Source organism: Procambarus clarkii, chromosome 60 (genome assembly GCF_040958095.1).
Source record: "Procambarus clarkii isolate CNS0578487 chromosome 60, FALCON_Pclarkii_2.0, whole genome shotgun sequence".
Classification (NCBI taxonomy): Eukaryota; Metazoa; Arthropoda; class Malacostraca; order Decapoda; family Cambaridae; genus Procambarus; species Procambarus clarkii.
Window position 1 is genome coordinate 21,719,799 of NC_091209.1, and position 13,159 is coordinate 21,732,957.

Below are 13,159 nucleotides of genomic sequence, written 5' to 3' on the forward strand. Positions count from 1 at the left end.
TGAGAAAACTGAGAATAACTATTAAAAGACTGGAATATGAGAGCAAAAAAAAAGAAATATCGTCAGAAAAATGTGAAGAAGACATGAAAGACTAGGAAGCAAGAGAGCTGAGCGAGAGAAGGCGAGAATGTAAAGGTATAGAAAGAAGATTCGATGACAGTAAAGATGAGAGTAACACCTCCCAAGGAATATGACAGGGAAATATGGAAAACGAATTTCTTTGAATTCAGAAACGTCAGAGTCTCCGACAACTTTACATGGATGGATTTTTGAAGATTTTATGATTTACGACGGATTGGGAAAACTTTAGAACTTGTGCAGCTCCTAAATTGGTGAAGAGCAAAGTTCAAACCTCTTTCCTTCCCGCCTCCCAATTGCCTGATAGCTCCTCCCAAGTGTGTCAGAAGCGTTCGCGACAATCTCAGCATCAGCTTCTGTGACCATTTCGGTAGCTTCTAAGATCTCAATAAGATTTTCAATACCCTCTACTACTCTTAGTAGCGTGTTTGACTCCTTTCAGTAGCATCATGACCCTTTTCAGAAGCTCAGTAGCTTCTGCGACCTTTTCATTAGCCTCTCAGACCTTAATAAGACTCTTAATAGCCTCTACGACCCTCTTAGTAGCGTGTTTGATCCATTCAGTAACATCAATAAGACTCGCTCAGTATCTTAGGACGAACTAGTAAAGGGTTATTAGCCTGATGGTAATATTGATAAAATACTAGTTGTAAATGGTGCTAAGATTGCTATTAGAGGGCTCAAGAATTACTAAGACGGGCTCAAATGTTACTGAGAGGATCTTACACAATATCTGGGGGAGGATGGGGATGGGAATACCATATATTCTCCACGATAACTCTTCATACGCCACCAGTCTCCTCTCACATTCCACTATAACTCTTCATCTTCCAAAAGTATCCGGTTATCCTCATCCATTTCTCCTCATCCTCAACTAATACTCTCTCTCACAGTCCCTCATATCACATCATCCGTCACTATAACTCTTCATCTCCTTCTTGGAGATTTTAGTCTCCCTCTCTGAAGTCTTCGTGTAGGTCTAATTAACATTCTCGCAGTTGACTTATGTGAGTAAACTATTACTGTGCATGTCTGTATACCACACACCAGCCACACGATTTTGTGTCGTAAATATTTTTATTGACGAATGAAATTTATTACATTAAAACAATGGAGATATATATGTCAGCAGAGGAAGAAGAGGACGATGCATACAAAATATATATTTATTATTATCATGTATGTATATCAAGCAATCTACAACATATCCTCATACCTATCTTATCACAATGAAAATCACAACAGGTACGACAGATTATCTGGGAAATGTAATTCTTCAATACATTTTAAGTGTGTATTGAAGAGGAATCTTAAATTATTTTCTCAAAATTCTTAAAATAAGTCTTAAGACACCTAAGCCTCTCCGATAACAAAAATTAGGGGATAAAAACCTCATAAAAATTACATCGGCAGAAGGTCTATTGGCCCATACGAGGCAGCTCCAATTTATACCTACCCAAACTCAGTCATATATATGTTTAACCTACGGCTGACGCAATCCAGCGATCCCACTTTTATTACATTACCAAGCAAATTGTCCATAAATCTACACCCCTATTTTCAAACCAATTTATATATCCAGTTTATTCCCAGAACTTTATTAAATCTAAACTTATCCAATTTCTTACCATTGTTTCGTGTTCTATTTTGTGTTTATTTATATAAAACCTCAGTAATGTCTTGTTTGTTATAGGAGACCTTACATTGTTCTGAGGGAAGGGAACTATGAGGGGAAAGCATTAAGCCACTACGACTATATAGCACTTGGAAGGGGTCAGGATAAGGATTTGGAAAGAGACGGAGGGAAGAAATGGTCCCTAACCACTTGGATGGTCGGGAATTGAACGCCGACCTGCATAAACCGAGACCGTCGCTCTACCGTCCAGCCCAAGTGGTTGGGCAAATATCAGCTGCGTCCACTCCTGGTGAATAACGGTAGCCTCAATACATGGTGAATAACAACTATTCTGAGGGAACAAAAGCACTTACGGATGAGAGCTGCAGCGCAGACTTACGCTGAGTGTCATACATCTTGGGCTTTTATGCAGAATTTGCCAACTACTCTAAGTTGTGGGGGATTCTTTCTTAAATAAGGCGACACTTAAATTAGATTGTTCTATAATGTTATCTAAACTAATCTCCTCAAAATCAAATTATATTGTGTAATTGATGATAAATTACACAAAGTAAATTAAGCAAACCTAACCTGATTTGGGTTTAAGAAGATACGTAAATAAGGTCTAACAAAATTCGTAAATGCCTGAGTGAAAGGTATCTGGAATAGGTGAATGTATTTTTGGCTAACATTTATGATATGACGAGGAGTAATGCACATCTGGTCATCCACACCTGCAGGTGTGGATGACTGCTGGAGTGTAGTAGTGCATGTTCATCCTTCATACTAATTATTGTGAAAGATAAAATAAATAGAGGTGATAGTTAAATTACTTTAATAAATAATGTCGTTAACGTTGTTTGATAATATTTACTACATATTTTCTCAGAACTGATTCCTCCCCGGCGTTTAAAAGTGGAAAACGGCGTAGTAATGATAATGTGTGATTTTAGGCAGATATAAATTATGAAATATAAAAACTTGCACTTACTGATAGTTACAATTTGAATTCTTGTAAGTGAAATGTTATCTTCAATATATGTGTGTGAAATTGTTTTATGAAAACAGGAATTAACCCCTTCCCATCTTCCTCAGGTTATGGTGTAGCCGTGACACTCCAGGAGACGACTAGGGCGCCTGCAGCCTCCCCAGCTGGAGAGCATCAATACTGGCACAAGCACCCGCAGGAGTCTGCCTGCAAGACAGTTTTAGCCATGTCTCTCAATACTAGCGACTCTCGAATCACATGGCCAACGGCCTTAGTGCCCACCGCCGGTGACGCAATGATGGACGCTCCTCTGGGCATGTTTACAAGTCACAGAAGGGTGCGAGGGTGAGAACGAGGTTTATGAGCGGTGTAAAAAGTGTAGGAGCCCTCAGAGGTTTACGAGCGGTCCGAGAGTGAGGATGAGAGCATAAGACCCAGGGGGGAGAGGTGCCCGATCAGGCATGATCTACAAAATTGGAACGATGGACCCGAGACTGAGTGTCTGTCCGTCCATCCAGTCCCCCTTTCACGCCTTGGACGTCGTGTGGGCGTGACTAGGGCGTGGGCTACAACAAGAATGAGCCTGGCTTGGGTGGTTTGGGCGGTGGTGGTTAGCGCAGTGGTGAGTGGTGGACAACCTGACCAGGTTCTGAGTCGCCTGGTATCAACCAAATATGGCAAGATACAGGGTTTCATCCGTCACCACGCGAGACACCAACTCCAACCCGTCGAGGTCTTCCTCGGAGTACCTTACGCTTCTCCGCCCATGGGAGATGGTCGCTTCACGCCCACCAGCAGCCCACTGCCCTGGGACGGGGTGAAGCGATGTACCGAGCTCCCGCCCGTCTGCCCGCAATCGTTGGTGAACACAGAAGACGGAGAGCTGCCTCCCGGCCGCGCCTCTCAGCTGGCCTCCTTCAGACTCCTGCTGCAGCATCAGAGCGAGGATTGTCTCTACCTCAACATCTACAGCCCGCATGACGGTAGGCAACCATCATCATTCTAGCCAGGGTTAGATTAATACAGAAGACAAACTGCTCACGTAACTGGGGTTTAGAGACAAGAGTGTAGACCATTTCGGAATATTTTTCACTTCATTTTTTAAATAAGGAGACTAGAGGAAGTGTTTGCCTAGACCCTACTACAATGTTAATTTGGCCCTGAAGTTATCTCTTTTTCTTGCTGTCAACATATCTAATATAAAACTCTATCCATTTGTCTGTTTTTCATTCTGGAACTACATAAAAAATCACAAAGCAGGCACCCTGATCGTATAACATTGTAGTAAACAAAGTTTTAACCCGTCCTTCTAAGGTAAGAACATTAATGTAGTTAGATCACCAGTCAGACTTGGAGTAATAGGCATACGCAAACCAAGAGCGTTAGCACCACCACCATTTTTATCGTCGTCCATTGTTTCCAGCGAATTAGTAGAAAAGAATCTACTAGCGCAGCTGAGAGATTCGGCTGTGGCTCTCGATCCGAATTTCGTCGAAGGAGCCAGCCAGTGTGATACTCTTGCAAGGCTTTTACCCCGACCATCAGCCCCAGATCACAGGCGGGCTCATTAGGATAGTCCCATAATTGATATTATTATCTCAGTGATGCTATCTGAGGAGTTCATACCCTGTCTCCTAAAGGTAAAGTACCTCATGCTGGATATTTTTTATTTGCCATACCCGAATCCGTCCTGGAAACTCTCCTTAATCATGATGCTCAGGCGCATCCGCCAAAGGCACTGGCAGAACAATAAGCCATCACGGTTTGATAAGTCGTGTGTAATAGCAAAAGATTACAAGATTGGAAGAGGTTAATGATTTCATCAAAAGAGATTTTGCCACAGACCTTATGAGCACCACGTCTCTACAGACCCAACGACACTTAGAAAGTTAAAGAGACTTAAAAGGAAACTGATTCTTGCGAAATATAGACGAAGAGGAATTTTTTTAATCCATAATAAATTTAGATTTTTATTTCATTATTACTTTAACCTGTTTCGCTTATTGTTTTGGTATGAAAGTAGAGACATAAGTTTTGTCTGAAACTTGTGCAATTCACCAAGGTGATTTTTTTTTTTAACAGAGTTTAATCTATGTATTATTATTGAACAATCAAGAATTACCAATATCACCAGCTTAAGTCATCCTCTTCTGGGTGGCGTCCTTTCTTCTCTATGGCTTGATAGTCACTGAACCACCTCCACATTGGGTATATTGGTAATAATAATGACACAGTTAACAGTCGTGTTTGGGTTTGCATTTTGTTTCTGCAGAAATCCATTAAACAATATAATTATTTAATAAAACTATATGCACTACCCGATGCCATAATAGTTACTTGGCTGTTTGCACCTTATTATCACTGAATCTTGCATAACCTCATGGTAATGTGACTTTGAGAAGGTATACAAAGTTAAACATATGTAGCGGTTAAAATAGGGTGAAAACAGTTTGATAAAATAAGAATTAAAAAATTATTGGGAGTATATGTGTGGTCGAGAAGTAAAACATTAATTGTAGAAAAAAGTTAAATGAGAAGAATATTATTTACTGTGTCGTGGATAACCATCTGTACACAAAGATAGGCAATTCCTCCAAGAAAACAAAACAAATGAATCAGCTAGAGACATTTGAGCTGCATTATATTCTATACAATATCCAGTCCGACTTTATCCGCCGGGCCTTCTGTGAAACCAATTCCAGCATCAAAGCAGCATTATCCATCAACTTTAAACGGTTGCCACATACTGTGGTCTGTTTAAGCTCCGTTGGCTGTCGGATCAATACCAAATGAGACTGGTTGTACTATTCAGCTAAAGAATATGACATGCATGTCACCAAATGTCGTGTCTCCAATCGAGCAGGCATGAAACCTGATTGAGAGAGCAACTAAGATGTCAGGATTTTATATGGAGAAAATAAAACTCTTATTAAGGGGCAGAACATGAAGACAGAGTGAAGAAACTGCAGCAAACGACTGGGTTTGTCGGGAAACGCCGGCCGACCCAACGAGAGCGAGGCCGTTGTTGCACCAACCAATTTATGTCCCTGTCTCTTGTTATCATCTTAGAGATTTGCTTCAGGTACTTGGTCTTAGCATCCGAGTAAAGACGGTGAAAGCCATTGTGTCAAGCACAGCAACAAGCTATGAGATTCTGAAAAATAGAGGCGGATTGTAGGAGGCCAAACACACAGGCAATAACTTGAAATTCAACAAAGAGGTCGTCTTCCGGAGAGCTCCGTATTCACGCTCCCTCGGAAAGGAGCTGAGAAAATACAAAGATCAAACTATTTCCAACATCTCCCGAAGTTGGTGCTCTGAGAAACGCATACTGAAAATACTTTACAAACTCACTTTACTGGACATTTGTTTTATAATCACCAAGTGCATAAATATATCCATGAAGTGTTCATTCGGTCAGATAATTTTTTTTTCCAATAATATGATATGTATTGAGTAATAGCTGAAAATAACCAACTTATATAATGAGAATATCTAGGAAAATTGTATGAATTTTGTTTACAGTATTTCACATATTTCACATAGATTATTTAATATATATTTCATATAAATTTATTCACATATTTCACATAGATTAGTTTATGTAAATTTGTTCATTATTCCGGTCCTGATTATTTTTGTTAATTTGATAACAAAAAATCCCACATTATTAACTACCGAATACATACTTTTTACCACGGTTGTCTTATGCACAAGAATCGGAGTCATATTTTTTCCTACATAGCAAAATGCAATAATATAACGAATATTATTTTTAAAGTTATTGACCAATATATATATATCTGGCTTCCCATATGAATAACATCCATGAAAGTTTTATAAACAGAGAATTGCACGCTGCAATCATCAATGACTGACTGTGGCAGTCATTGATTGTCGCGGCAGTAACTTTAATGTTATATCAGTAGTGGCTCACTGGTCTTATAGTGTTAATCTGGCATCATATTAAGAGTTTTCAGCCGTACTTTTAATTAAGGCCAGAAGCAAAACCTATCAGTGTGTCACTGTCCCAAAAAAAAATCGAGGTTTTCCTTTTTTTTGTAAAGTCGCGTAGATGCCTCCAAACTCACTCATCCCAGAGCCAGGATGAGTATTTTGTTTCACTATCATTAACGAGTGTTACCATTATAATTATTTATATAAATATCTATATCATTATAATTATTATTTTAATTTTAATCGCAGAGAATAACTTACAATAACGTTTCTAAAAATATATAACCAGTGCACTTGGTTATACTTGGTTGTAACACAAAATTATACTATATGTTTCGGAGGAGTATATCGTACACGCTATCGCAGATATGACTACGGAGGAATATATATACCTTAAATCTTACAAAAATCTTATTACTCATGACAAATTTATTTGGATGATACCTTTGTTCAGTGTTGTTTCCACTGACAAAACTGAGTTCGGTTATACTGAAGGGTGTTTTGAGCGATATCAAGATATACTACAACTACACGGAGTGTGAACAATTTAGATATACAAAAGTCTACACTATTAATATACTACAAAATAACTACTTTAAAAAGATTTACGCAATTCAATAATTCATTAGCACTCAAAGGTACAGGAATTCAATGCTTTCAGAATCTGGTATTCAGGGCTATTACAAGAGGGAAGGAAGGTGAGGACGTGTCATTAAAATTCCATTATGCAAACGAAATTGAAAAAACAAATTCTGCGTCTGTTATTGTTTCCGTTCGTGAGGAGAAAGGCGATATTGTAATTGTTTATTCTACGAGGTTTGGTGAATTTAGCAGCCTGTGTACAATTTGCCTGTTTAGCCTATACCAAAGTTACGTTCGTGTTTTCTCTCTCCTTTGCTGTGTCCCTCCTTCTATCCCCAACCTTCCATACTCTCATATCATATCTGTGAGGATTCGTGCATCGTTTTATCCTGTTATTTATCCCCTGGATGCATCACACACTCCTCACGCAGCTTCCACAATATGCGACATATCTCTCCAAACTTTTGCGAATATTACCGCTATTTCCCGCCTTCTGTCACCAGGCTACAGGAAATAAATTCAAGGCCATACGATCTAAAACAAATGAAAAAGAAAGAAGAGAATTTTTGATGGCGGAAACTATTGTTTTACTTTCACTCTGAAGGATTGCCAGAGTTGTTTATTTGTCTATTTTTTGTATTTCCTTTGTTCGCTGGAAATAAGATCAGGCCGTTGATAACTCGATAACATTGTTAAAACGAAACAGAAAACGAAGTGTGTGTTTTATGAAGCACTGTCAGGATTTTTTTTACTAGGTGGGATACAAGATACAGGGTTACAAGGATGTGTGTATTTAATATTTATGCCTGCAGGATTGAGGTGTTAGCTCTTGGACCCCGCCTTTCCTCGCCTTTCTAAAGAAAGGACTCCCGACATATTTTCTTCCATCATATCTACAGCATATATTTCCCTCTAACAAACATACCTAGGCCCATAACAGATGTCTAACTCTCATGTGCTAGGTGAAGGGATGCATCAGGTGAAAGAAACTGAACCCGAGCTCTTAGGACTACGACCCCGCGGACGCTGTCCACTCGGCCGTCAGGTTCGTGTGTGTGTACTCGCCTATTTGTGCTTGCAGGATCAAGCATTGACTCTTGGATCCCGCCTTTCTAACTATCGGTTGTTTACAGCAATGACTCCTGTCCCATTTCTCTATCATATCTAGTATTAAACTTATGAATAGAGTTTGCTTCCACAACCTGCTCCTTAAGTGCATTCCATTTTCCACTACTCTCACGGTAGTGTGTGTGTGTGTGTGTGTGTGTGTGTGTGTGTGTGTGTGTGTGTGTGTGTGTGTTTGTTATTGACTATGACCGGAAGGGCAGATCAGTGATTCCAGCATTGCAACTTTTTACATTTCATATGTTCTTCAACTAGGAGGTGAAAACCAACAACAAATTTACACAACCAACTGTTTTTAATATTATTGTGCCAATGTTTGTTGTTAACGGACGCGTTTTGCTGAATCTCTTTTTAACATATACGGAGTCAGAAGATAACGAATTCAGATTATTCTTGTTGTTATAGATTCAGCTACTTGGAACAAAAAGTTCCAAGTATGGTGAGCTCGTAAATTCATAATAGTAGGTTCGCCATTATATATAGCATGTAGAATAAGATGAGGTCAGGCGTTACCAATTCTAGGGGACTGCAGGGCAGTCTTGCTCTGCATTCTCACAAGTTAGCAAGAACAATGGGTGTGTTGTGAGCTGGAAGGTCTGAGTGGTCTTGTAAATAGCAGTACGTGCCTATATCTGCAGGCTGACTCTTGATAGTTGGATTCATATTTTGTAAGGCATTGTGTAAGAGGTGACTTTTTCTTACCCATATTTTGAGATCGTTGGAAGCTGACAGTTACGAGTTTTTCATAAAATATTTTGCAGACAAAATATAATGTATTTAGGACTATTAGATCAAATATTTCTTTTAAAAATAACTTTATGTCATTCCAGAGTGTAACTATTAAAATATCCCATTAATTACGAAGGCATTATGTATAATGCTAAATATTTTAAGTTAAATAATGGTCGTACGTGGCACCGTCATATCACATTTGGTTTATTATGTTCATGATGTCATAAATAATAAAAATTGGTTTGGTCATCTTAATAAAACTGTATAATTGTCAAATGTGTTGGGCTGAAATGTCATCGATCTTAATGGAATCCCTTACCAGGTTTATAAGTTAAACTGTAAGTTCATAAAACTGAAGAAAACGGATGAAGATATATTATTGTTCAGGGATGAAGGGGGAATTACCAGAGAAAATGAGCTCCATCACTTACAGCTGCCAATACAGTCTGAAATTCTTCGTCGATGGAGCGTTCCAGGTTACTCCACGATCACTTTAGTAGTAATCTGGGCTACCAGATCACCTCTCAAACTTGTAAGGCCTTAGATCTATCAGCAAACTCCAGGGTGTTTGCTCGATGCAGAGCCAAGCGTGATAACCCGTCATGGGCCTCTTGCTCCAGGAACCCCTTAACATGCAAGATCTAAAGTCTTGTTTTGAAACGCCAGGAAGGGCCGCCATCCATCAAGCCAAAAATCCTAACATAAATCAGGCGAATATTTTCTGAGAATGCCAGTCTTCTCGCCCACACAGCACGACAGCACTTAAGCAGAGTCTCAGAATACGAACTCCCACTCTGATCGAGAGCCTCAGTCTGTTGTTTTGCCGGGCGGGCGGAGCTCGATGGGCAGATTAGTCTCGATCTCGCACTCCTTGGGGGGAAACGCTCTACCTTTTTTTACTTCTGTGTTTTTTTTATTTACGAATGCAGCATGTGCCTCTTCTCTCTCTATTTTACGACTGCTAGTTCAGCTTCCAATCAAATTTGTTTATTTAAGTAATTATATTTTCGAATTCTCTCTGTTAGTCTGTTTCTCTAATTGTTTATATCTGACTGAATGTTTGTATATTTGTCTATCATTCCGACTGTTTGTGTAGATGTCTGCCTGTCTGCCAACTCCCGATGTGGGCTTTGCATGGGCCAATAAGCCTTCTTTAAATCTCATTTACTCTTATGTTCTTATGTTAACTAAAAATGTGATTTTTACTTGCACCAAAAATTTGTTTCACCTGCTGTAACTGACACCTCTGAACGTACCTAGTTACTGGTTCCTCCCAGTACACCACACAGTGTTTCTGACAATGATCTGTCCCATCCACTTGAGCTGGTCGGAACAGCCGACAGCATCGCTTGTTTGCAGGTCAGTGTTCGATTCCCGATGAACCAGTGATCGGTTGCCGCTCATATCAGCGCACATCCTGTCCTCATGTTCCATCCACGCGCAGAATAGTTATACTGGCTTAGCACTCTCGTGATTATTTTCTTTCCCCTTCTAAGAGTGCTAAAATACACAAGAACAGCATGGTGTGGAAGTGTTAAGAGGAATTCTGGCGTCTGCTAAGAAGACATGCAGTTAATACATCTTATAACGATACAATGTGATTGGTGCAGCAGTGATTTGTTATACAGATTCCCGGTGATTAGTGTTGCAGTTATGTGTTATGAACATATATATAATGACTGGGTTACAGTGATATGACATAAAGCTACGATGTGATTGATGCTGCAATGATTACTACAAAAAAATCATAGTGATTTCCATTGTTCCATTGGTTGATAATGTATTATCCAGATCCTCGTTATACTGAATCTTGACGTAAGGCAAAATCTGGGAGATCAAACAATTCTACGCGAATGCACTGCATCTGCGACCATTAAAAGTAACTTTTAACTTTGCGACAAAAACTATTAAAAAGCAACTCATTGATAAACGTCTGCTAAAATAACGAAGAACCCGGGTTCTGTATACTGCAATTGTCTCAAAGGTGACCTTTACTCAGCAGCATATACTGAGTACTTAAGCAGTAACTTAAGCTGGGTACATAATAACTCACATTGCGGCATATCTATCGGGCTGGTTGGATAATCTGACCAGAGATAAGCTCAACCTCGAGACCGGATATTTCTCCAACACATCGGGCTCACATTACGGAACTGTCCTGAGAGACTCCCGGGGTCACTGAGGATGTAAGTGGCGTCACTATAGTTACGTCGGGAGCCTCGATGGCTGTTTATTCCTACTCGGCGACCTGGCGCGTTGCCCCTTGCAAACATACGATCCTATTAGGTTCGTGCAACAACTAGCTTTGCAGCACTTGCAATCGTTATAAAAGAGTACAGCAATATGTTGCTAAGGAATAGTTATGGAAGAGACTGGTGGTGGTTTTGTATTTGATATTCTCTTACTGGATTACTGCTGCGTATTATTCAAGACGAAAGCTAATGAGTTATAACTGGAGAATTTAAGCAAGTTGAGAGTAAATCCGTTGACCCAAGACATAATATTAGACACGTATTTTGTTTACTTTCGATCTTGCAAGCTATAAAGGAACTTTTTCTGTAGAGTAATTCTTAGCATTGCGGGGATTTTATATATTTAATAACGCTGATGTGTGTTATTAGTCATTAATTACGATATCAAAAATTAATAATAATAATAATAGCAGTAGTTGCAACAATAGTATAATTGGTAGTAGTGATAGTACAGCTAGTACTACTACTACCACTAGTACAACTACCAGTAGTAGTATTATTGCTAATAATAACATGAGTAAAATAGAAGTAGTTCTAAAAGCAAAAGTAGTTAGAGCAGAAGTGTTGATGCTACAGAAGTTGTCCCGGTAGAAGAGTCATATGTGGCATACACCGCCAAAACGACTCCCAGTTCAGATCCCAAGGTTCACTCTTTGTTGGTCATCATTGCATTTGTAGCTGATGGTATTCGTTTGATGTCGGCTGCCGGTTACATTTTTGGCGTATCATCAACCTCAACGCCTTTTCTGATTCCAATTCTGTCTTTGTCTTTTTGAATCTCGGTCAGCCAGTCAAATAACTTTATTAAGTTTGTGAGGCAAGATTTGTCTTCCTTGAACCCTGGCTGGTGCGATGTTACACACACGACCTTCTCACTATTTGTTCAATCTTCTGTTTTTAGTTCTATCACATCGCCTTGCGTGATATGCAATGTGATCACGTCGAGATTAAACTATAAACTTTATTAAATGAAGAAAATTATGGAAAGTTAGTACTCTGTAGCCTGTGTTTTTTCTCCACATTTTCCCTTCATATTTACTGTGTTGTGTTCACTCTCCATTGAGTGCTTATTCAATCATTCACGCACTCGCGGTCATTCTCTCTTTCATCTTCTATACTTTCCTCTTGTCTATATTCCCATCCATTTCTCGTTGTTTCTTTTTTATTTGTCATTAATTTAGTTTTTTCATTCACTCTGGCCCAATTCTCTCCTATTCCCCACGTTCTCCTTTTTTGCACACTTTCCCCTTGGCAACACTTTTCCATCAACAATACTCTCCCCTCGGCCACACTCTCCCCTCGGCCACACTCTCCCCTCGGCCACACTCTCCCCTCAACCACACTCTACCCTCGGCCCCACACTCCCTCGACCACACTCTTTCCTCGGGCACGCTGTCCCCTGGGCCACACTCTCCCCTCGGCCACACTCTCCCCTCGACCACACTCTCCCCTCGACCACACTCTCCCCTCGGCCACACTCTCCCCTCGGCCACACTCTCCCCTCGGCCACACTCTCCCCTCGACCACACTCTCCCCTCGGCCACACTCTCCCCTGGACCACACTCTCCCCTCGACTAAACTCTCCCCTCGGCCACACTCTCCCCTCGGCCACACTCTCACCTCGGCCACACTCTCCCCTCGACCACACTCTCCCCTCGACCACACCCTCCCCTCGGCCACACTCTCCCCTCTCTCGGACTCACCCTTATCACTGTTTTATGACCTTCAATACAAATTTACGAAAAAACTTCATAATATACTTATAAATATTGATGCTTAGCAAATTATGACGTATGAGTATTTTAAACTGTTGTATATATAATCACAGCG

At 40.1% G+C, this 13,159-nt stretch overlaps 1 protein-coding gene across 1 annotated transcript in view; it reads left to right on the plus strand.

The window, feature by feature from the left end:
* Positions 1-13,159, plus strand: part of LOC138353994 (neuroligin-4, X-linked-like) — a 131,351-nt gene that overhangs the window by 70,870 nt on the left and 47,322 nt on the right. Inside the window, exon 2 of the mRNA XM_069307697.1 lies at positions 2,789-3,664. Coding sequence (XP_069163798.1) covers positions 3,259-3,664 — 406 coding nt within the window. The 5' untranslated portion in view covers positions 2,789-3,258. The remainder of the gene's footprint in view (positions 1-2,788; positions 3,665-13,159) is intronic.